Raw genomic sequence first — 22,997 nt, 5'->3', positions numbered from 1 at the left:
TCTCCACTTTTGTGGGTCATTTTACTTCACCTGTCTGATGAGTGATAAATCTGTAATTGCTGGACAACAGGAGTGGCTGGGAGGCCAAGTTTTCTTCTGGTTTAAGAAAGAAAAATAGATAATTTAATGGAAGGAGCTTAATAGCAACCAGGGGATAACTTTTCCCCTTAAAGTAAAATTGCAGAGCAGTGGATTTCAGTCACTTCAGCTGTCTGGGTTTGCTTGCTCTCTCTAAACACGCTGATAAATAGCTTGAAGGAAACATTTGTTTACTGATACCAACATACCAGAGGGAAGCTTATTTAAACATTAGAGGAGGGTAAATAGACCCTCTGTAACATAAACATCTGGAACCATTGGAGGTTTTTTTTGTACACAGGTAGGTACAATTGGAAAAGGAGCATCTCCATCAGTCATCTATCTAGGAAGTATATGTTCTCTGAAGCTTTGTGGAAGCTGTTTATCCAGAAGCAGTGTGGTTACAGGTGAATTCTTAGTGCTAAAAGATTCTTAGGAGTGTTATTCCCATGTTGAAAGGGACTAAGTGCTGTCAGAACATTCAGAAAGTGAGCCCACATCCTCCATCATTTGTGAGGCAGGAGACTCCTAAATTGTGAATATGTCTTCCTGTCTGCAGAGGAGACACAGCTCAGCAAAGAGACACTTCCCACTCCCTCCCTCTGTCCCTTCCCTCTCCTCTCAGATGAGCCCCCTTGCCTGTGGCGCCGTGACAGCCTGGTGGCCAAGCACAAAGCTCTGTTCCTGAAGGTGCAAACTAAGAAAGTTGTTTTCATCTCAGTATTATACAAAAACAAAACAAAACAAAAAATTCCCCTCTTTTGGTTTCACTCTAGCACAACATGCCATTCTGGAGAATCTCTTGTCACGCTGACCTGGAAGCTCTTCGGCACGCCTTGGAACTTGAATATTTGTAGCAGAGCCCAACATCTTAGCACTGGGAGGGCTTCACTCAGACTATTGCAGCGGTTCCACCTATTCCTCATCATTTTCTCAGTAAAAAAAAAAAAATCCCACAGCAACTGCAGTTTTTCTTTTTTTTGAAGGAGAACCCTTTCAGTGGAAGCCTTTAAGAACTTGCAGCCAAAGAACATTGTCTCAAGTCCTCCTTCCTTTGGACAGAGGAAAAACCTTCTGATCAGTCGCTGGGATGCTGCAGTTGCTGGCTAAGTTGGAGGCACAGAGCTCTAATGGCCTTTTTGCCATCAACAACAAATGCTACAAGTCTGGGTGTCCCTGTCAGCTTTCTTGGTTTTGAAAGGGGAAGAGGACACAGCAAGGAGTCTCTGCACAGTCCATCACATCACACAGGACCTTCTGAAAATAAGAGTGAAACTGTTGATTTTTTTTTTTTTTTGCTATTTTTTTAATTTATGAACTAATCTCATTACTCTGGTATTAAGCTCTGTACCTGTGTTTTTAATCTGGCTTTTTGGGGTGGGTGGGTGGGTGGGGAAAGTCTTACTGTTCTAAATTAATAGTTCATTTCTCCAGAACAAACTCTGGGGAAGAATCATATTGTGTACATGAGTAGTCAGGACACATGGTACTGTTGGTAAGAACTGTAGCTGTGTTTTTGAACCTTGCCCAGATGGTATGAGGACTGTGCACGTTTCTACACGGTGCCTTATACTGCTGTCTTGGGGTCGGGGGAAAAGTACCTTGTGCTGAGTGAAAGGCATTAAATAAAAACATGTTTACATTTTGGGGGACTAGATGACCTGCCTTTTCTGCCACCACTGCTGGATCTAGAGGTATGTGTGGAATATGTACTCCCCCTTTCAAGGCTGGGCTGTTAATCTTGCTGCCAAAACATTTAAATTCTCTGGGCCTGGATGACTCTCTCATTCACTTTGAAAACTGCTGCTTCTTGCTCACTGTGGCACCAGACAACCTCGGAAGGATCAAAGCCACCCTGGAACCAGGTGGTAGAGATGTAGCAAGTGCTACAATGCCCTCATCTAATAAGATCAAATGAGTTACAGATATGACACAAGTGCTACACAAGCCTGAGGGATACTCCTAATCTCTACAAACATTCAGAGAAAACAGTGCTGGATCTGAGAGGGGATTTTCTGCCAAACTAAAGCAGAAAATCTGATCTTAAATTAATCCAGTCTCAGTCTTTGGCTCAGAAGGCAGCAGCCACATGGCAGCTGTGACACGTCAGCCCCGTGTGTCGACAGCCACATGACCAAACCCCTCTACCTGCTTTGGGGGATTTGTAAAGAGCACAACTCCATCCAAAATGTGACTTTTCTAGCAGAGGTGTTCCTGCTCTCAGGGCCTGCTGAGCAGCAAATGTGGTGAAATTTTTTTCCTCGTGGTTTTCCTGCTGTAAGAAAGACTGTCACAAATAGGGAGGTGTCAGAAAGCAGTGGGGTTTCCTACAGCAATTTCTGTCTTGTTCATCTCTTTCCTTTTCCTCCTTGCACAAGGGCTCATTTCAGTGATACCAGCATCCAAATTCCACAGGGGAGGCCAAAACATCATTTCAAGATCTGTGCCATTCTGTAAACACAGTAGCACTGGGAACATTAACTTTGGCTGCTTCACAAATGCCTGGAACAAGGTTAACTACAGGAGTAGGAACTTCAGACAATATTCTCAGTAAGATTTTAGTCAGCTCTTTTACAGCTCCTGTTTCTTCTAATTAAGACACACACACAGAAGTCTTGTCCAATTCCTACCCTGTTAGAGGGCTACAACAATCCCCATTTCTAACCCACAAATCCACCTAACAATGACATATTATCAGTCCAGCCAGGGAAGAAATGCTACTCAACAAGTGATGGACCTTTGCTGCTGTTAAAACTGAGAGAAAACATCTCCTGCTGAGTTTTACACATAAATGGCTTCTTATTTACAGAATGTCAACACTGCTTTGTTTTATCTCAAATTTGGCAGGTGTTCTGAGACAGAAGATGCTAATGTAAGTGAAGTTACCTGTGATCTGGAGACTGTGCAGAAGTGAACATTCCTCCAGATTGAACCAAAACTGGAAATCCAGGAACACAGAGCATTTTTCTAAAACAGTTTAATAAAAAAATTGTGAAGTTTCTTGAAAAATTGGAGAAACCCAAAGCATATCGTGTGTGTCACCTGTCTTAGTCACAAAGAAACACAATTGTCAAAAAAGATATTTAAGTTTAATACAAATTTTATACAAAGAAAATGTGAAAAAATACTTCCATATGCTAAAAGCAATTATGCTTCACAAATAAGGCCAGCTAGGCTAGTTTTGACACAACTGCAATTAATGAATATTCTGTTCTTGCCTTTTTTTTTTTCCTTCTAATACTTTTTTCCCTCTAATCTGGGGACTAGCTGGAGACTGTACAAACCGCATTCTTATATAAACAATGGGAGAAATCAACATGACTAAAATGTACAACAGAATGTACTGGAATGATATCATACAGTTAATTTTCTCATATACATACATCACCTTTGCTTTGTTCAATGCTTTCGTTTTACACAACATACAAAATGGGACTACAGTCTCAGTGTAACAGACAGCATCTGCAGGGGGAGCTCCTCTCGTACTGCACTGCTTCATGCTTACAGAAAAACAGAAATTCCATCATATAAATAACACATGCTCTGGCCCAGCATCAAAAGTCCTTTGCCCGTGTTTCCTGATCCGTGTTTTTCTCCACACCTAATTCTTGTTCAAAGTCCTTTGGGTGAATTTTGAAAAAATAAGAAGCACAGGAACAAATTTTACTTTCCTCAGTCTTCGATATCAGTGATCAGAAACCGTTCTACAACCAGCTGCTGTTACGCTTTCCAACTTTTCTGATCTTAGACTAAATGAAATTTTTGTTAGTCTGGTCATTATGAAAAAAAACAACGTAAATCTTTGTGTTTCAGATCCACAGATTGGAAATGTCATAATTTGCCTGATGCAATCAACTGAAAAAAGGTATCCTTCATCACTTGGTTGTTCAAAGAAACCCTACAAGAGTTTCAAAGTGCAGAAATTTTTTTCAATCCAAATGCAAAGACAGATGTTCAGATTCTTAGTATTATTTGATGCATAACTGCAGTTTCCAAGACCAGTTTTCAGCATTAGGTTGTGATAAGGCTGTTTTAAACCTTCCTTTTCCAACTTCAAACACTCTTTATAAGTTAAAGTCAATACAAATATAAAAAGGAGATGGTACTCTAATGACATCCACAAATTGTACATTATTTACAAAAGAAGCATAGATTTAATATGGATCTTACCTGTCCTCAGCTTTTCTAAGCCAGCACTAATGCTTTACATTAATGTAGTGTAATTAATGCTTTGTACACATACACAAAGCTAAAGTCTGAACCTTTGAGGTTAATCCAAAGAACTGTGTTTATTTTTCACATTTCTATTAGACTTATTTATTCCAACAATTGTATGGACTTCTTGTTAGCAGTTAGACTCTTCGTACTTGGACTGGCATTGTGGTCTGAACATACTGAACTCCAGTTCTCATTGCCACTGTCCCAGCAGAAGGACTTACCACTACAGGAATGGTCTGTGGATTAAAACCAAGAGAAACAGATTGTTATGTTAAAGGTCACATAAACATGACCACAGAAATAGAGATTTATCTTCCAGGGGAAATCCAGAACAAGTGCCAATTTTGTGCAGGAACTAATACCTTTATAACCGCAGTATTACCTCGTTCCAGGGGACAAAGTAGTGTTTTAACTTCCCTATAGCCAAGAGTTTTTGTGTGTTCTTGTTACTGCTATGGAATTACAGGGACAGGAGGTGCTATAGGGACTGTACACACTGTCTGTGCTTGGAGAGTGAGGGCCTCAGAATTACATCCAGTTATGTATTTTCTGCAAACTAATACATGGGAAGAGGAAAAAGGGCTAAGAAAATCCTTTGTCATTTGAAAAAGTTTTTGACAAATCAAACTGGAGTACAAAAATACCCTTGTTTATAAGTATATTCTTGTTACACATTACTTAAATCTTTTTCCCCAAAAGGAACTATTTCCCCCATGCATTCAGTCTACACAGAAGAGAACAAAGAACATCCATCTGAACAAAAAAAGTACTTAAGTTAACTTTTGCACAAATCAATAGCAAAAACATCAGCATTACTGGGAACTGTCTTACACACCCTGTAAAAATATTAATATAGAATAAACTTTTCACTTCCATCATACAGATCATGATTTATACATCTCGACAAATGGAGTTTCAGGACATCTCTATAGGTGGTAATTGATTCTACAGATGCAGAGACAAAGGCACAAGAATGTTAAACAATCTGGTCAAGGTCACATCACTCTGGAAGATCTGTAAAAGGATTTATTGAACCTTAAGTCTGTATCTTAACCTTCCTCCAAAAACGTGAGAAAGTCTAGAAATGTCTCTACCATACAAACTGCAAGGATGTTCCAATACAATTCCAGTGATGCACAACTGGTGATCAAACAAACGCATCCATTTCAGTTCACAACATCTTGTGGAAGAGACAGGGAGTGAGACTTTGAGGAACCTGAAAGGGATGCACAGATCTTCCCCCAGTGGTAGTGTGACATTCCATAGAGAACACGGAAGAAGAAATACAAGTTCAGTGAAGCCCAATGTTTCCCCACACTGATTCAAGAAACCACACGAGTGTCTTAATAGTATTCCACAAAGACAGAGTCTGTGCCTTCCAGAAGCCTACTCGTTCCATCCCCTGGAATGCAAAGATGATGGATTCATATTTTTACATTATTTTAACTGCAGGAAGAATCAAAACCAAACATGGAACCAATTTTCTGAATGAATTCCAGATTACTGCCATTTTGTAATGATTTCAGATGCGTGTACAGGGTTCCATGGAAATGGTACCCAGAAGATACACTGGGAGTTGTTCAGAGGAAGGAATTCCTAGTTGGACACAAAGTGCAAACTGAACCCTAAAGAAGCCATTATGTAAGTCACTGTCAGTACTAGAGGTGGGGAAATTAAGGTTGCCACAGTCGCCTTTTAAATATACACACTTACACACATGAAAATAATTAAGTTTCAGTTCTTAGCGCGATCGGAATATGGAATGTGCGAGACTCCTTAAATGTGTTAAGATCATTCCCTGAGAGGTAAATTTTCCACCTCTGCCAGTTTTACACATATGTACATTTTGCATACATATTAAACATGCACTAAGGTTTAAAATCATTTAAATTGCACGTGCAGTCATTAGAATACAGAGGTGTCTGTAGCTGTGCAAGACTAATGCAAATGTGTACAAAGTTATAAACATGCACAAATAAAGTTGGAAACCTTTCAGACCTTCCAATTCTGCTTTACATAACTTCAGTACACTTTGTGTTACAGAAAACCTATGAAAGTAACTGCCATTTTTCTGATTACACAAAACCACCTTAGGATCTTACAGCCTCACAGCTCTTCACAAAAAAAAAGCCTAACGCCTTTGATGTCTGCTGTTGGATTTTTAAACACATATAAAACCTTGTTGTTAATGGTAACTCAGTCCAAGCAACTCAGGGCCAATGCTGCAAAGGTGCACAGTGCTCTCAGTTGAGACCAAGGGAGTGGAGTTAAAATGCTGTGAGGAATGTGGGATGTGATGATCCCCACTAAGAGCACAATCCCCACTAAGTTTGTGTGGAATATGATGGCTGTGAAACACTCTCTGTCCTCGTGCATGTGGTGTATTCACTGACACACACACGGGTGTGTCCTGCAGCTGGTGGGGGGGTGCACAAGGAGAGAGACAGACAGAGGGACTTGGACAGCACATCAGGCCTCCCAGTCACAGTGTGGTTAGGGTACACTGTTAAAACAGTACATAGTTATTGTTATAAATTATCTGATTGAAGTCAGAAATGAACTGAAGTTACCCACACTGGGCTCCCCTGCTGAACCCCACCTGAGGCAGCACTGGGACCAGGGCAGTGCCAGCTCAGGGGCCACACTGACTGATGTGAGCCCTGCAGAGCACAACCAGCTGAAATAATGGGCTCTTATGGTGCATTAAATACAAAAATCAAACTTACTTCTGTCCCATCTCCTTTGACTGACACTAGGGAATTCAGCTGTCCTTAAGCCTTTGATGGGAAAAAAAAAAAAGGTCTGATTCCAATGCAATTTCTCATCATTCTGTAACACTAATGTGCAAGACTCCATGGCAGAGACACTGCTGACAAATGCATATTCTCTTTTATAGGTACTGAGATGTCACAGGAATATCAAGCATAGCTCAGAAATAATTAAATCTCTTTAGGATACCATAGACAAAAAGATATTTAAAAGATATTTAAAATGAATTCTATATATTTACATTGATGTTGTGGTCAAGTATATACATGAAATGAACCAATAATGTGAAATGGCATCTGCCTGTCCTCAGTGCCTTCACTAGACTTAACAACTTCTGGATCCTTGCAATCATGAATGGAATGAAGGGGTGGAATGTTGCACAGCAAAAGAAGACATTTTGCACTGCAAGTCGAGACTCTACCAGTGAATTCATCCCTTGATAGAAGAGCAGACAGAGACAACCCCCCAGAGATACTGAGCAGTTTTAGTGCCAGGCACGGCGTTGCTGCAGACTTTAAATTATGATGTTGTACTTACAATTGTGGGTTGAGTAGTTGGAATATAGGTGGTGGTCTGTGGTACCTGGACCAGTTTTATAGGCTGGTTGCTTGTCACACCTGTTGCTATCTGCAGAGACAGCACGGGCAACCTCAGTAGAAGCCTCAGCTTTTACATAAATTCCACCTAGTTGTTGTTACTACGATAGGAAATTTATGTTGGATGTTTTCTTTGTGTCAAAAATCTGCATCTCAATGAATTCACAGGTTACTTCTTTGTTAATAAAACAAAATTCAAATTGTGAACATGATCCATGTATACAGCATGATGTTTCAGGTAGAACACCTATGTGAAATTCCAGATTTGTATAACTGGAATATTCCCTGGCAAGCTTTAGGTCTCACATTCCCTATTTCCCCAGTAATATAAAGCTTGTGCCACCAGAACAATGCATACAAACATCAACTGAATGAGCCAGAGTTTAACCAACTTCATCAAAGTATTCAAATGGAACAGCACATCCTTTTTCCCCCTCTTCAAATCTGTTTCCCCAAGTTACTCCCTTAGGTGACATGTCAAGCCCAGAGATCTTACACCAGACAGTAGCAAAAATGAACACAGCTCTCTAGATTACTACGCTTCCCAATTCTACAGGACTATCTCAATGAGACATCATGCTGGAATCACAATACTACAAAATTAGTTTGCCTTTAATATTTTAAAATACAACAAGGCTCCTACTGATGTGCAGGATCACGTGTAAGGGTTTGAAGGATCAGCCCCCCCTCCCCACTAAAATTTTTCATTTAATAAATCTTGCAAGGGGAGAAAAAAAAAATGATGCCGAAATTGCTAATAGTCAAGCCCTACCTATAAAGCAGAATCTTCTCTATAAACATTTTCTATATATGCAATGTTAAGTCCCTTTTATTAGAGCATTTGCCCATCCTTGCCTACTGAATACTATCAGAGTAGATGCTATGGAGGATTTCGGAACTGCTCCGTTAACCGTAGATCCAGGTGAACTGTTGTATCAGTGTTATGGAACATTGTGGTACCCTAATGACAGTCTGTGGTGATAAAGTAAGTTGATTTGAATGCAGGTCTTGAGCTTGGCCTCTGAACCCCCAGGCAAGAAGGGCTTGGAAGTGCTGCAGTCAGTATTGCTTATCAGAAGGCAACTTGTATCGAAAGATCCAGACCAGAAGCTACACTGATGGATCCTGGAGAGAGAGAGAGAAAGAGGTCCAGTCCCCTTTGGCTGGAAGGATGAGTCAAGCCAACACAAGGTTTTACTGGGAATAAGTGAAGGGGAAAGGGTGTTCTCAGAGGACAGGAGATTTTTTTTTTTTTGACAAGACGAAGAATAAAAACCACAACTCTCTATGATTCCCCAAACACAATCTTTGAAATATGCAAATGGTCATAAAATCCTGGCTTATCCAGGGAAGCCTTCAGGGGGAGGTTTCAGAGAAATCTTACACATTATTTTTGTTTGAAGTGATGATACTCACTGTAACACTCTCTTTGCTTTTATCAGCTGAACCTTCCTTTTCCTTAGGGGTGCTGGCTGTTTCTGTGGGTGTAGACTGCACACTTGAACTGGGCTGGGATGATTTATTTAGTGTTTCTGTGCTAATTTCAGTATCTGTTTCTTGCTGTGTCGCAGTAGCTAAAATAAAGGGAAAAAAAAGAGAAAGTAGCCACAACTCCTGTGAACCAGTCCAGTCTCTCCTCACAGGCACATCTGCACATGAAGAAAAGGGTCCCTGTGTACCCACCCACCCACCCAGACCCCTCAGGTGGGACACAGGCAGCCCAGAGCACCGTTACCTGACTGTGTGCACGATTTCATGTGCTCAGGCCAGTGAGCTTGTTGGCAGGGGTAGTCACAGTAGCTGGTATTCCAACAGCAGTAGAAGATGGCCTCTTTCTTGCAGTTGGCACACCACTGCTTCTTCTTGGTTTCATCCACTGCTTGTTGCTTTTCCAGTTCCAGCTGCTTCTTCACCTCAGCAATCAAACGATCTCGTTCCTGCTCCAGGCTCTGACGCATTTCAGCCATTGTCAGTTCTGCTCCAAATCCAGAGAAAGGTGGGTTTGCATTTTGCACCCCACAACAGCAAGGTGCAAACCAGTAATATTCATGAATTTAAACACAACATGAAATTACAACTGATAATCAAAATATGCAGCTGCTAACATACTTTGTCTTTACAAGCCTGGACTTGTTCTGCTCCGATATTCAGAAAATTATATTTATTCTCCTGTCTCATATGGTCATTATATCTTGGTTTCTTTACAAAAAGATGTGAAAGTTCCAAGAGGGACACCAACAAAGATGTAAAATCTCATGGCTACATGAATAAAGTGGTAAATTTGAGCCTTACTTCAGGATTGCTCTGAGAGCCACCCACTACTGATGCAGTTATAAATTGATATCTCAGTCACTGTGGGAGACTTGGAGTGAAATGCCTTAACAGAATCCTCAAGAAAGCAGGCAAATACAAATAAAGCATTCCAGTTCCAGCCACCTGGACTCAGGGTGAATCTTGGAGTCTTCTGAAAAACTCTCCAGTTGACATACTTTCCAAACACCAGTAAAGTTTTTTACTTAAATCAGTAGCTTCAGACTGGTGGCAAAGTGTTTCAAGAATTTTCCTTTTATTTCTGAGCACACTTAGACATTCAGCTCTGTGAACAGCAGGTGAGTTGTTGCCATACCCAAGTGAGTCTGAAGAATGTTATCACTGGACTGCAGCAGTGGAAAAACTGGTCTACCCTGATTTGAAAGAGCAAAATGTTACTAATGAACCAGAGACACGAGTCTGAGTATGGAGTTAATCAACCCTTAATGCACTTCCAGATGTGCTCTGCAAAAGGAGACTCTAAAAGTGGATGAGGACACTAAGGCTGCTTGGACTGTGTGTAGGTTAAACGAGACTTCATCACACAACTGCAACCTTCTTCCCACTGTCAGTGCATTGAAAAAGATAATTTAAGAAGAATCACATTTTAATCAGAGTTTCATTTCCTGCCAATATGGCTGAGTGAATGTAGAGATGAAAATCCCCCTCCTAGGAGGAATATTCTTTTATCTGTTTAAGGGAGCATTTTGACCTCATTCCACTGACAGTCTGGCACCAAGACTGAATCAGGGTTGTCTGTTCACTTTAAATAAATAAAGCCCTTACACCAACAGCTGATAGGAAAAAAAATGCCAGCTACAGTCTATAAATTGGCTATATTAAAAGAATCTGGTTCCTATGAGAATTAGTACAAAATAACCAGTATAAAATATCTCAAGAAGAGGGATTATCCACTGATGCATAAAATAGTCATTCTGCCCATCAACATCTTAGCCTGAATTTGTCTCAGAGGGCTGAACAGCTGTTCCTGCTCATGCACAGATAAAGTCACTTTGGGTTCAGACTCCAAAAGTGTGCACTAACATCAGCACAGAACAATACAAATGGTTTTCTGTTCTGTCAACAATTTGTAGCATCATGTGATGAAGGTAATACATAGTTCAAGCATTTCCACTTTCTGTGTAGGACAAAACCTGACACTGGTTTGGACTGTCATTTCCATACCTAGGTTATGCTTCATTTCTGAGAGTTCCTGTTGATGTAGCCATTGAAGTTTTTCTATCTCGATCCTCAAACGCCGAATCTAAACATTAAAAATTTAAGTCAGTAGTGATAAAGAGGGTGTATAATAATTACACAATAATAATAATAATTATACAAATAATTATACAAAAACCCATGCCCAAAAAAATGAGCCTGATCATCATTTATATCAAGGTTCCTTCATATTAACATGAGGACAAGACCATAATAAGCCCCAAACAAAAGTCTGAAGTATTCTGAATATTTATCTGTTAGATTTGCTTATCATGAAGAGCACAGGATTGTTTGAAAACAAAAAGAACTTCTATTAAACTTGCTCTTGCTTCCTCTGAAAATGCCAAGTTTTAAATTTCTGACTGGAATCTGGTATTTTTTCAGTGTCTTTCTCTACCACTCTAATCAGCACTTCTAAAACATCACAGAAATTAGGATCTCTTGCCAGTCTCCATATATAACATTTTGTAGATATAGTTATGTGGTACTTTTATTTATATCTATAAATAAAAATACTAATTTGCAACTTTCAAAAGTTAAAATGCAAACTTTTTTTTAATGTTACACTAACCTCAGCTATTGTACTTCCAGTAGTATTTTTTGAGAGATCATTATATATTTCAGTCATTGTTCCTTTGATGGCATCCATCATCTGAAAGATAAAAGGAAAAAAATAATTCTTTGATATATATTTTTAATAGATTCCCACTTTCACTTCCTTTCAACCACTCTAATGTGAGCTTATATTGCTATCAATAATGTATTATCTTTATATATATATATTTATCTGGTCTACTTTTAGAGGACTATGTAAAAGGTAAAACACAATATTTTTGATCAGGACTCTGATTTCTAATCCTAAACCGGTGAACTGCTTGACTTTCTACTTTTCTAAGAAATTGCTACTGATATAATTTATGAATAAAAAATATATAACCATGAATTGGGGAAAGAAATGCAATGTAAAAATACACAGTATTCACATTGATTTTTTTTTTAATTTAAAGATCTAAGAGACTATATGGAAAGCCAGTGTCTCTTCCCTCACTGTCACTGTCATGACACAAGTACTACACCACCCCTTCTCTTTAACACTTAGTGTCTGTTTTAATGCATGGACATACATTTATGACAAGTTACCAACTGATGAAGTTATACAGTGTTTTAAAAGAAAAGTACAACTCTCTTTATGTTCTGCTGAACACAGATGACAAAATACTGTTTGCTGTAAATATGATGTTGGGGGAACATCTACACCTTTAGGAGAAAACACAGAAAATGCTCCAAACCACAATGTAACATGAATAAGAAGCAGCAGAACATGGGAAAGAGAGGGTCTGAAGTGCCTGAGCAGCTGAAGCCCCTCTCACACCCTCTGGTTTGGAATGGTAGCATTAAGACAGGTCTAAATATGCAGTTCTGCACTCTCACCAAAATCTGGCTGTTCCTACCTAGTAGGATGAATTTGCAACATATGACAACCTGAAAATAAAGTTATTTCAGAATTAGTTCACTTCAAAATCAAATTTCAAGGAAACCTTACTGAGGAACTTACTTTGCTGGTATATTTAGCAATATCTGCAGCCACATCAGCTGAAGCTGTTGCAATGGGCAGGTCTGTGTTTAGTGAGGAAGAAAGTGTACTTGCAGATCCAGAACTGGTAACCATAGAAATAGGCTGAGTGCTTGTGACTAAGGTTATAGTGGATGTGGAAGTGCTCTGGGTGATCTCTTTTTGCTGCACAGCTAAAAAAAAAGAGAACATTGAGTGGATCAATCACGTAAGAAATTATGAAAATAAATGGGCAAACTTCTAACTTGGATATCAAACTTAACTGTGTGCACATAACCATTTCAGACTTGCATTACTTATACGGTGGTGCCACCTAATGATTAATTATACAGTGCCCAACCATGGAACTGGTACATAATTGCAAAGCTTGAAGGTAATAAAGCAAATGTAACTTTGAAACTTATGATTTCAGACTGGCCAGGGCAAAAGTCTTCCTCAGTTCTGTATTCCTCCCATCTTGGGACTTTTCTATCCCACTTCCTTATGAAGCCCATCCCTAACTTCTCAATCTGGAAAACTCCCTACTAATAGCACACATATAAGTTAGACTTCAACATTTCCATATTATTAAGGTGTGAATGAAAGTATGATTCTATTAAAAATAAGACTTCACCAAGTTTCACATTTCTTTTTCCTCACTGAATATTTTCTGTATCAAATTTGTGCAGTCTGCAAGTAGGAAGATACCACTTCCTCAACCCTGCTTAAATGGCAGGCACAGAAGGGACCAGAGAAATGAGCCTCTGATAAACATCTGTATGTGAGCCATTACCTAAACCTCTCTTCTCTATGAAATCACCAGCATGCCAGTGGTTTTAGCAGAGGGGAGAATGTCTATTCATCAGGCACAGCAGTAAACATTTCAGTTTATTAACTTGAAATTACAAGGGAAGCTAATTTACATAAAGTTGCTGTTCTGTGAAGTGAAGCAACAGCAGCCTGGGCTTGTATTACCCTGTGCCTGCTATTAGTGAAACCTCAGGCAAAGGGGTGGTAAGAAAACAGTTGAGAAAACAGTCTAAGTTTCCAGGGCTGTTTGTTCAGTAAACTACCATCAAAGTCTTGTTAAACAACAGGGATTTCAAAGACAAACAGAGCCTGGGTAATTTCATTGTTGTCAAATTATACTCTGAAAAACCATTCAGATCAGCTTCTTGTCAGATAAAACTGGAAGCAATTTGTACATACTGAGTGGTAAACATGCAAGTGGAACAGTTAATGGTTTTATCTTACAGTCCAGAATTTAATTCAGTTCACTCTTCCAAATCTCTGATGGCTAAGAATAGCAAAAAATATTTACACAGACACACACACAAGTTTTCTCTCATTAAAAAAGAGAGACATGACTCTAAATACACACCAGAAAGAGCAGGTGAGTAAGTTGCTGTATTTTAAAGTAACTTATCAGAGTAGAACCACACTGTGAGATTTTGTTAATATGGAAGAACTCCTGGTTGGGCAGCCTTGGAGCACTGAGATCACTGCTGGGGAATTAAGACACCACAGGCACATTGGGTTAGAAAGTGTGTACCTTTAACTGCTTGTCTTGTCTGGTATCTCGTCCCTTGAGAGGACTGAGGTTGCTGTGACTGAGCCTGCTGGCTCTGCTGCTGTTGCTGCTGCCTCTGTACCTTCTGCATGTGCCATTTCTGAGAAGATGTCTGGAATTTATTGGAAGAATTCCACACCACCCGCTGCACAGCAGGGGCAGTTTCCTTGGGCAGCAAAGGCCTCTGCTTTTTCACAGGGCTCCCTGTGGCTGCAGAAGGAGCACTGGCAGTGGAAGCAGCACTCGTGGTTGCTGTCACACCAGCTGGGGGGGTCTGGGCTGCAGAACGGGTGAGGACTGGAGTTTCTGGTAGAGGCTGAGTGCTTGCACTGGAGGAGGGTGGAGTTTTACCTACAACTAAACAAACATAAAATGTTACACCAGCTTTTCACAAACACATCTGATTCATGGTTCTCCATCTTCTTTTTGGAAGAGCCATATATACCTTAAAGTCTGGCTTGGAATTAATTTCCTCAAAAGTCGTTGATACACTACAAGCAAAGTCATTTCAGCCTAGCTGAAGGTGGTGGCAGTTCAGGTGCATCAGTAACTAAGCAAAGCAAAACAAAAAGTACAAAACCCAGAAAAACCAGCCTGACCTCCTCTGAATTTATGTGAGAGTTTAGCACTTGATAGGATGTTTCTGGGTTACCATTTACACCTGTCATCCCAATTTCTATCAGGAGAAAAATACATTCTAAAGTATCAATGACTGAACAGTAAGTGAAGGAATAGGGCACTAAAAACTTTCTCAACAATGGTGAACTGGCACTGACAACCAAATGCAGATGACACCAAGTTGGGTGGGAATGTTGATGTGCTTGAGGATAGGAAGGCTCTGCAGAGAGAGCTTGACAGACTGGACTGAGGGGCTGGGGACAACAGCATGAGGTTCAGTAAGGCCAAGTGACGGGTCCTGTCCTTTTTTCACAGTCACAAAGAATGAAAAATCATTCCTGAAAATTGTTTTAGTACAGATTTTTATCTTAATGCAAAAATAAAGGTAACAATTCTGTCTTAGGTAACAGCCCTACAGAACAGGAGGAAAAAAAAAAAAAAAGGAAGGAAAGAATTTCATCCTACCATCTTGTTTGGGAGAAGGTTCTTTAGATTCTTTCTTGTTTTTCCTTCCTTCACGAGCACAATGATCATCTCCTAGATCGATGACAAGTTCACTCTCAGAATCAGAGTCCAGTCCTAGATGCACAGTTGGAGAGTCTGTTTCATCTTTACCTTTCAGCTTTTCTTTTGCAGGATGCTGTAAACTTTTTCCCTTTTCGGAAAATTCTTTTTCAGTGTCTGAAATGGACTTTTCCTTGACCGGTTCTTCTGTTTTCTCCACTTCTGGACTTGTGCTTTTAAGTTCCTCCTTGTCTTCATTCTGTGCTGGGGGCTTAGGTTTTTTTTTCAAGCTCAATGATTCTTTGTCACTTCTTGTACCTTCCTTGTCCTCACCATCTTCTTGATCATTCTTTGATTTCTGATCCTCATCACTATATTCACTGTCACTGGTGTCGGATTTTTCAGAATCTTCAGAGTCACTGTGTTCTACTGCAGTATAAACAGCTTCAGATATTTCATTTATTCCTAATTGTGGGAAGGAAAGTACATTCCATGCTGACATCAGACTGACTGAAATTACCAAAAAAAAAAAATACTCCATATGCTGGAACAAAGTGTGCACATACCATTATCTTAACTCTCAGTCCTTAAGCTACAAACTTAGTGCCCTGTCTCAGTACCACAATGTGTAAGAATCAAATCTCCACATACTCCAATTAATATTTGTATTTCATTCAATAGCCCTTCTTTCACTGCTTTTTTCCACCACCTGCAAGCTCTTTTGTTCAACTCAGGACCCAATGCTGGCAAATGCAAAGAGGACTTATTTTTTTATCCACAAGAAACCACCTTAAAAATCACTAATACCATTTACCTGATGACAGTTACTTACTTACATCCTAATTTGTGCAGCTGACAGAATTTGGGTACAATTCTCCAATTTTTCAGTTTACAAAGCAAATAGTAAGAGTGTAATCCTGTCATGCTACCTACATCAGAATGGTACAAAAACAGATTAAAAGATGAAAGCTTGCTGCCAAAAATCTGAAACATCAGGTCTCACTGTGTTTTAAACTAGTTCAGTGCACTCTACTTGCCTCAAAAATTTCACTTCTCATCTACTCTTATTTTAACACATAAAATAGTTAAGGTTTTACTAGTCCAAAACTTATTTTAACCTCCATTTCAGGATTTTTTTTCAAGTGTATCCTTCAGATGCCCACTGTGTTCTTGAGAGACACACTTACCAAGTTGTGCTTTGCAGCTCTCTATTGTCTTGTCCAGGTTCAGCTGGAACCTGCTCCGGATCTGTCGTTTGGGGGAGATGAGCTGCACAGGAGTGCTCTGCTGCTGGACTGACTCACTCAGCTCTTTCAGATCCATCTCAGCTTTGCTACGGTCTAGAAAAAGAAACAGAAACTGAGAAGAAAGATTTTACAAAAGGAACAGAGATCACTGTCCAGATAAGGCAAATTTCACCGAGGATGACCTGAAATGTATTTCGCTTCTTCTAAAATTATGGGCTAAATAATAATTCTAAAATGACTTTACTAAAAACAACAGATTCTTCCTCTCTGACACAAAATGTGAGCATCAATTACATGGAGATTTTCTCCATCAACGTGAAATTATCAAGAAATCACCATTCAGGTCTGTAAGCTGTCGGACAGCACCCCTGCTAAACTACTGCTGCTATTTACCATTAGTAGCAGTATTTTCAGAGAAAATTAAATAGAAATAAAAATCCTTACAGTCACCATTTAAAATCCAAAAGTTAAGTTGTGAGAATACATATAAAAATCGTTACACTGGATAGATTAATAAATTAAAGATAAAATAATACAGTTTTCAATATATGTCAGCAAAATCTTGAGTTTTCATCTACAAGTAGAGAATTTTCACTCTGGAACACACATAACTGTGTGCAAAGAGCACATACTAGAGGGCTAAAGCTAAAACTGTCTTAGCAACTAAGTCTCATGTTTTTGCTTCAATTTTTCCATTTCAGAGACTGTATCCCTGTGGCATAGTCCTATATTTTACTCTTTGCCAAGAGTGCTGACACTCCATCAGTGCTCAGGGCACTAAACCAGCTGGAGTTAGTTGGTGGAAGAGGAAGGGCACATGAAGAAGGGGGAAGGAACGAAGAGAAGAATTACATTTGGCGAGTTTAACTCCTTGAACTGGCTCATGGTAGGATGAAAAGAGCCAGTGCCATATGCTGGGAAAGGCCAGAGGCCATGGAGAAGACAAAAGGTAACACTGGCACAATGTGCATTTGTGCTTTGTTTAAAGTTTCATTCCAGAGCAGGTAAATGTGGCACAGTATTGCCTAATTTTACTTTTAAAAAAATATATATTTACAAGACATAATCTGTTGATGTACAAGTCAGTGACATAAATATGAAGGGCGGAGCCAATGATTCCTCTGACCAGACATCCTTTACAAGTTTGAACTGCAGGATCCCAGAGTCCTCCCAGCACTCTGCTCAAGACACAAAGAGTCTTTGTTTTCTGGACTTTCACTTCTGTTTTTGCAGAGAGAAACCACGTTCACATTACACAGGAAGTGAGACACAATAATTAAATCACAGAATCATTAGATTCACACAAGAATCCAAGTCTGGCACAGCTGACACAAATGAAGAGGGGTTGCCATTTTCATTCCTATCACCAGAGTATATTTAGCAAAGGAAATTCCCCAAAGCTGAAAACATAACTGATACTCTACTTGAAAGCATTCAAGCAGTTCTTTTACGATATTGCTCATGGACCATAACATTTTACTCAAAATGTTATATGCTCCAGCTGATGTCTCCCACCTGTGGCTCAAACAACTGCAGCACTACAGATTTCCTGATGTTTTTCCAAATGCAATGTCACCCCAGATGAGACAACAAACAGCTGCAGTGCAGCAGGAGAAATTAATTCTATGATTATGTCCACACAGACAAATTAACATGCTGAAAAACAGACTTGTGGGCTTGTATCTGGAATCAGAATATCTGAAAGGCAGTGAAGACATAATTCAGCAGTTGAACTCAAGCCTTCCCAAAATATCTGGCCAATCCTGAGGGGCAGAATCTCGTTTCTCTGGGTAATATCATGTGGAGGTAAAAAGCAGCCAGAACTGAATCAGAACACTCACAGGAACAAAGCACAGCTGAGAACACTGAGTTACACCTGTTTGGCTTTCAAAACTATTTTACCAACTTAGAACTTACCTACTCCATCTTTCAAAATTCCACAATCCCAAACTTTACTTCTAGGGAGTTTCAAGACATCAAGAAACATTGCTAATTGCCTTTATCCATCTATCTCCCTAGAGAGGGACGGTCAGTGAGGGGGTGATGTGAAGGCAGCAAGACCGAAGAAGCTTTAGTAAATCCCAAATCCCAAAGATCATAAGAAAACCTTGCCAGCAATTCACTTGAGAAACTGATGGGTGAAGAGTAATTACAACCTTTAGAAACTTACCTACTGTTTAGAAACATTCATTTGTACAGTTCAGCAAAAAAACCCAAACATTCTTCAACTACTTCTTATCAACACAAAGTAACAATAACAGAAATTCCCTTTAATAAAACAAAACAAAACCACCCCCAGCAAATTTGATGAAACAACAATTACAAATGTGCCTCATTTAAAGACCCCTGTTCATTTAAAGCCACATACCAGTCAGTTTGTTCATATTACGTTGCACTGACACCACCACAATTTGTTCAGCTATAAGAGTATTAGGTTTTCAAAGGTCAAGACTAACCAAGATTAAGATTCAGAATGCTTCCTGGAGTGGAGGTTCTTTCTTGCTTAGAAGAAATTGGTGTTGATGCTTGAGGAGAGAAAGGTTTGGGGCTGCCTGACAAGCTCCCTGCTTGCCCTGTTCTCGTTGGTGCTGGAGAAGCTGAAAAAGTAGAAAATTAATAAAGACAGATCTAAAACTAGAATACCTCCTAATCGTGACAATTCTAACTCTTTCTGTATTTACTTCCACTCTCCATTCATTTTGATAATTACAACTATTTTCTGCTACTTAAACTGAAGGGGTTTGGTCACTTTTCAAGATTATTTATTAATTCTCAACCTGACAGAGAAAATTGATGTTTCTTATCTGCGATACTGGAAGTTAAACACCTTTTTTTCTAAAATTTCTTCATAACCCAAGTCATAATGCAGCCTGTCTTTAAAAAGTACATGGAATAGAACAAGTGCATTACCAAGTCCTGTATCCCACTTTTTTTTTTTTTTACCTGTATTTTTCTCAATAAAGTCCATGGATTCTTCACTGGCACTAAAATGACTGGAAGTTGCTTTTTTCTCTGCATCCTGTTCAACATCAGAGCCAGTGTGAACTGAGGAGTTTGTACTCATTGGTGACCGTGGCATATCTGTCAATGAAATCCTACGGCCTGTGCTGCTGCTCAGCATAGACTTGCTCATCAGAATCTTGGGTGATGCTGTCATATCAAAGTTCAGTTTGATTTTCTCTTGTTTGTCTGTCTTTGCAGTTCCAGCAGTCGGGTTTGCAGGGTCTAACAACATTTGGTATTGATTGTTGGGAGTATATGGTGTCCGGAAAGGTGCGTAATTAAATACTCCAAATTTTCTACGAATGTTATCAACATAAACCTCCATTTCTTGCATTGCACTATTGAAGATGCTTTTAGTCTTTTTCACAGAAAAAGGAATTTCTTTAGACATGAGGTAGCAATTATTTATTGGAACCCAGGCCCTATATATAAAACAGAAAAATAAAATATAATATATTTCACACTGTGGATTGACATTGGCAACTTTTGTGCACATACTAATTTATTTTAGCCTGATCATAAAGACATGCACACCTCAGATCATTTCAAACAACCTACAGTTCTTCACAGCACACCACAGACACAGGAATTAACCTGCATACTCACCAGATTATGTATGTACCAATCTTACAAACACAGTTCACATTCTACAGACATCATGTAAGGAACTAAAATTGTGTATATTACATTATTACAGAGTTTGTTAGGGTCAAGGTTCAAAAGACAGGATACAAAAACTTTTAAGTGCACAAAATTACCACAGGAATTTTTTAAGCACAGCCAAAGGCATCCTCTGGTTAAACTCCCACCTGTCATGTTGGCCAAAGAAACGGGCATCGACTTGCCCGTCTTTATCCCTCAGTGCTTTAGCAGGCCAGAATGGAAAGCCTTTGAGTTTAGCCCAGACCAAAGGGTGGGGATTGCTCTAGAGGAAGAGGCAAAACACACAGTTAGAAAATGCAAGTAGTACTACCTTCAAATCTGATAATAAACATGATTTTTTTTTAATTGTACACGTTACTTAGGTTCAATAAAGATCCAACATGCTCAAGGCACTTGCCAAATACAAGACTCCATTTTACTATATACATATAAATCCTGAGAGAACAAAATGATAAAATTATATTTAAAAAAAAAAAAACCAACATAAAACCTTACATGTCTCAACTAAACTCAATGCAATTGCACTTCTTTATACATTTATTTTTGATTAGTCCCCTCCAAACGTGTAAGTTAGGCTAGGGCCAATCTTTGAAATGTTCTTAATTTTCATTTAAGTCTGTGTCCTGGCAGAGCATGAGACATTGAAGAGTCCTTGACTTCAGGTAAGCACTACTTAGCAACAACCAAAACATCAGTGCGTTATCAACGTTATTCTCATACTAAATCCAAAACACAGCACTGTGCCAGCTACTAAGGAGAAAATGAACTCTATTCCAGGTGAAACCAGGATAGTCCAAGAAAGAACTTGATGGATTATACACTTCTGTTAAACAGAAAAGAGGTCACAGAAGAAAAATTGAGTCTAAATTCTCACACACCTGCAGAAAGACACTCACACTTCAGAAACCCTCCCGGAGTGCTGGCACCACGGGCAAGCACAAATGACACAGGAGCATTTATCTTATATTTGAGGACAGATAACTTGAGTACTGAACTGGCTGCTGACACCCTTTACAGTTATTTCTGATGGAACCAATCCTTTTGTGAAAACATCTTGAGACAGTCTGACTCCACAACAAACACGCTGCACAAGCACAAGCTATTTGGTGAACTACAGCAGCTTCCCTCGACTCAGTAACCACCACAGGTTTAAAACAAAGAGGGGATAACAGCAACAGTGAAATGAGAACTACTACTCATTATAGTAGCCAGACTACCATAATCCTCAACTTACACAAGGCTCACAAAACCAATTTTCTCGTTTTTGGCAAGCAGCTAAATAACATTCCGGACAAACTTCGATTTCATTCATCTGAAAACAAAAAGTAAAGTTATTGGAGAGATTAAAGAGTCCTAAGTACTACTATGTTAGCCTGTCTAGTTTGCTAGCACCATTTTTCCACAAATTTATGGGTATAAATCCCCATTTCCCAGGTGGCCAAGAAGGCCAATGGCACCTGGCTTGTATCAGCAGTATTGTGGCCAGCAGGACCACTGACCCTGCCCCTGTGCTGGGCACTGCTGAAGCATCTCAAATCCTGTCTTTGTGCAGAATTCATATATCCACTGTCTTCTCTTCCCTCCCCTCCCCTTCCCAGAATTTTTAATTATAAATAGTGAATATCCTAATGGAAGACACATTAGCAATGCCCTTGCCAGACACCATTCTCTGGGTCGTGGATAAGAAAGCCTAAAACATTATGGTTCTGCAATACACACATAAGAAAACACATATTATTTCACTCAAGAATACATGAGATTGAACACTTTAAAAACACAGAACAGTTAATTGAGGCACTCACCTCATGCTCACAGATTTTGATGATGACTTTTGCTGTCTGTGTCAATTTGTGATTTCCTGAGGAAACAATAAAATGCTTTAACCAAGAAAATTGTTATGCTAGCATTATGATAAAATCAACATTTTTCAGATTTAAAAGTTAGTGATAAAACCAAAAGAGAACATCTAAAAATGATGTAAAAACCTATGTATAAACTACACACTTGCAAAAGCAGGACAGGAGCACTTTTCTTCTCAACGTAACACTGTAATAATCTTTAAATGCTCCTTTTGGAAGCCTTCCCCCCAACAAGGCACTCTTTCAGTAAGGGATGTGCTGTATGACCTTCTCAGTTAGGTCTTAATTAAGTGTTGCACAATGCAAAATGCTACAGCAACTTGGGAGTTGGAACCCAGTGATCTTTAAGGTCTGTTCCTACCCAAACCATTCAATGATTCTATGGACCCAAACCATCTGTGATTTTAACTTATGTGATTTTTTTTTTCCTAAGGTGGAATGAGCAAGTAACAGCACAGGTTATATTTGGCCCTACAGTTTTATGTATGCCAATTGTTTAAAAAAAAAAAATCTGTTATGTTTAGGCATTCTGTTCATTAACAAAGATACTTTCAGCACTTACCAACTAGAAGTCTACAAATGGCTCCACAACTTTAACCATTTAAAAGTTTCATATTTGAGGACATAAGTACATATCAATACTTACCCCCATTGTAAATAATGCAGTTGTGCAAAATCCATTTGGCATCAGCCAAAAATGCTTCAGTGCAACCGTACATTTTCTTTTTAACATTCTGTAAAGAAGAAATTAAGAATGTATCAGGAAAAAGAAATGAGTAAAAAGTGACAGCT

The 22,997-nt window shown here is 39.2% G+C and overlaps 2 protein-coding genes across 6 annotated transcripts in view; one reads left to right on the top strand and one right to left on the bottom strand.

Moving 5' to 3' along the window:
* The window catches only part of EYA2 (EYA transcriptional coactivator and phosphatase 2), a 79,909-nt gene extending 78,189 nt beyond the window's left edge, over positions 1-1,720 (top strand). For both annotated transcript variants that reach the window (XM_051803521.1, XM_051803520.1), the window contains one exon: positions 855-1,720. In XM_051803521.1, coding sequence (XP_051659481.1) covers positions 855-935 — 81 coding nt within the window. In that variant the 3' untranslated portion in view covers positions 936-1,720. The remainder of the gene's footprint in view (positions 1-854) is intronic.
* A 1,425-nt stretch (positions 1,721-3,145) lies between these two features.
* ZMYND8 (zinc finger MYND-type containing 8) overlaps positions 3,146-22,997 on the bottom strand; it is a 47,535-nt gene continuing 27,683 nt past the window's right edge. For 2 of the 4 annotated variants that reach the window (XM_051803516.1, XM_051803518.1), the window contains exons 7-21: positions 22,852-22,939; positions 22,149-22,204; positions 21,581-21,658; positions 20,493-20,608; positions 19,624-20,105; positions 19,137-19,277; positions 16,621-16,773; positions 15,395-15,898; positions 14,294-14,668; positions 12,745-12,935; positions 11,761-11,841; positions 11,157-11,235; positions 9,397-9,636; positions 9,078-9,235; positions 3,146-4,532 (exon numbers count right to left, since the gene is read on the bottom strand). In XM_051803516.1, the coding sequence (XP_051659476.1) occupies positions 4,431-4,532; positions 9,078-9,235; positions 9,397-9,636; positions 11,157-11,235; positions 11,761-11,841; positions 12,745-12,935; positions 14,294-14,668; positions 15,395-15,898; positions 16,621-16,773; positions 19,137-19,277; positions 19,624-20,105; positions 20,493-20,608; positions 21,581-21,658; positions 22,149-22,204; positions 22,852-22,939 (2,844 nt within the window). In that variant the 3' untranslated portion in view covers positions 3,146-4,430. Of the gene's footprint in view, positions 4,533-4,939; positions 8,787-9,077; positions 9,236-9,396; positions 9,637-11,156; positions 11,236-11,760; positions 11,842-12,744; positions 12,936-14,293; positions 14,669-15,394; positions 15,944-16,620; positions 16,774-19,136; positions 19,278-19,623; positions 20,106-20,492; positions 20,609-21,580; positions 21,659-22,148; positions 22,205-22,851; positions 22,940-22,997 lie in introns of those variants that run through there. The other 2 variants (XM_051803519.1, XM_051803517.1) reach the window with 2 other exon arrangements.

The sequence above is a fragment of the Manacus candei genome, unplaced genomic scaffold (genome assembly GCF_025592945.1).
Source record: "Manacus candei isolate 608988 ecotype Guabito, Panama unplaced genomic scaffold, ASM2559294v1 h1tg000057l, whole genome shotgun sequence".
Lineage (NCBI taxonomy): Eukaryota > Metazoa > Chordata > Aves > Passeriformes > Pipridae > Manacus > Manacus candei.
This window is presented reverse-complemented; position numbering and strand designations above follow the sequence as displayed.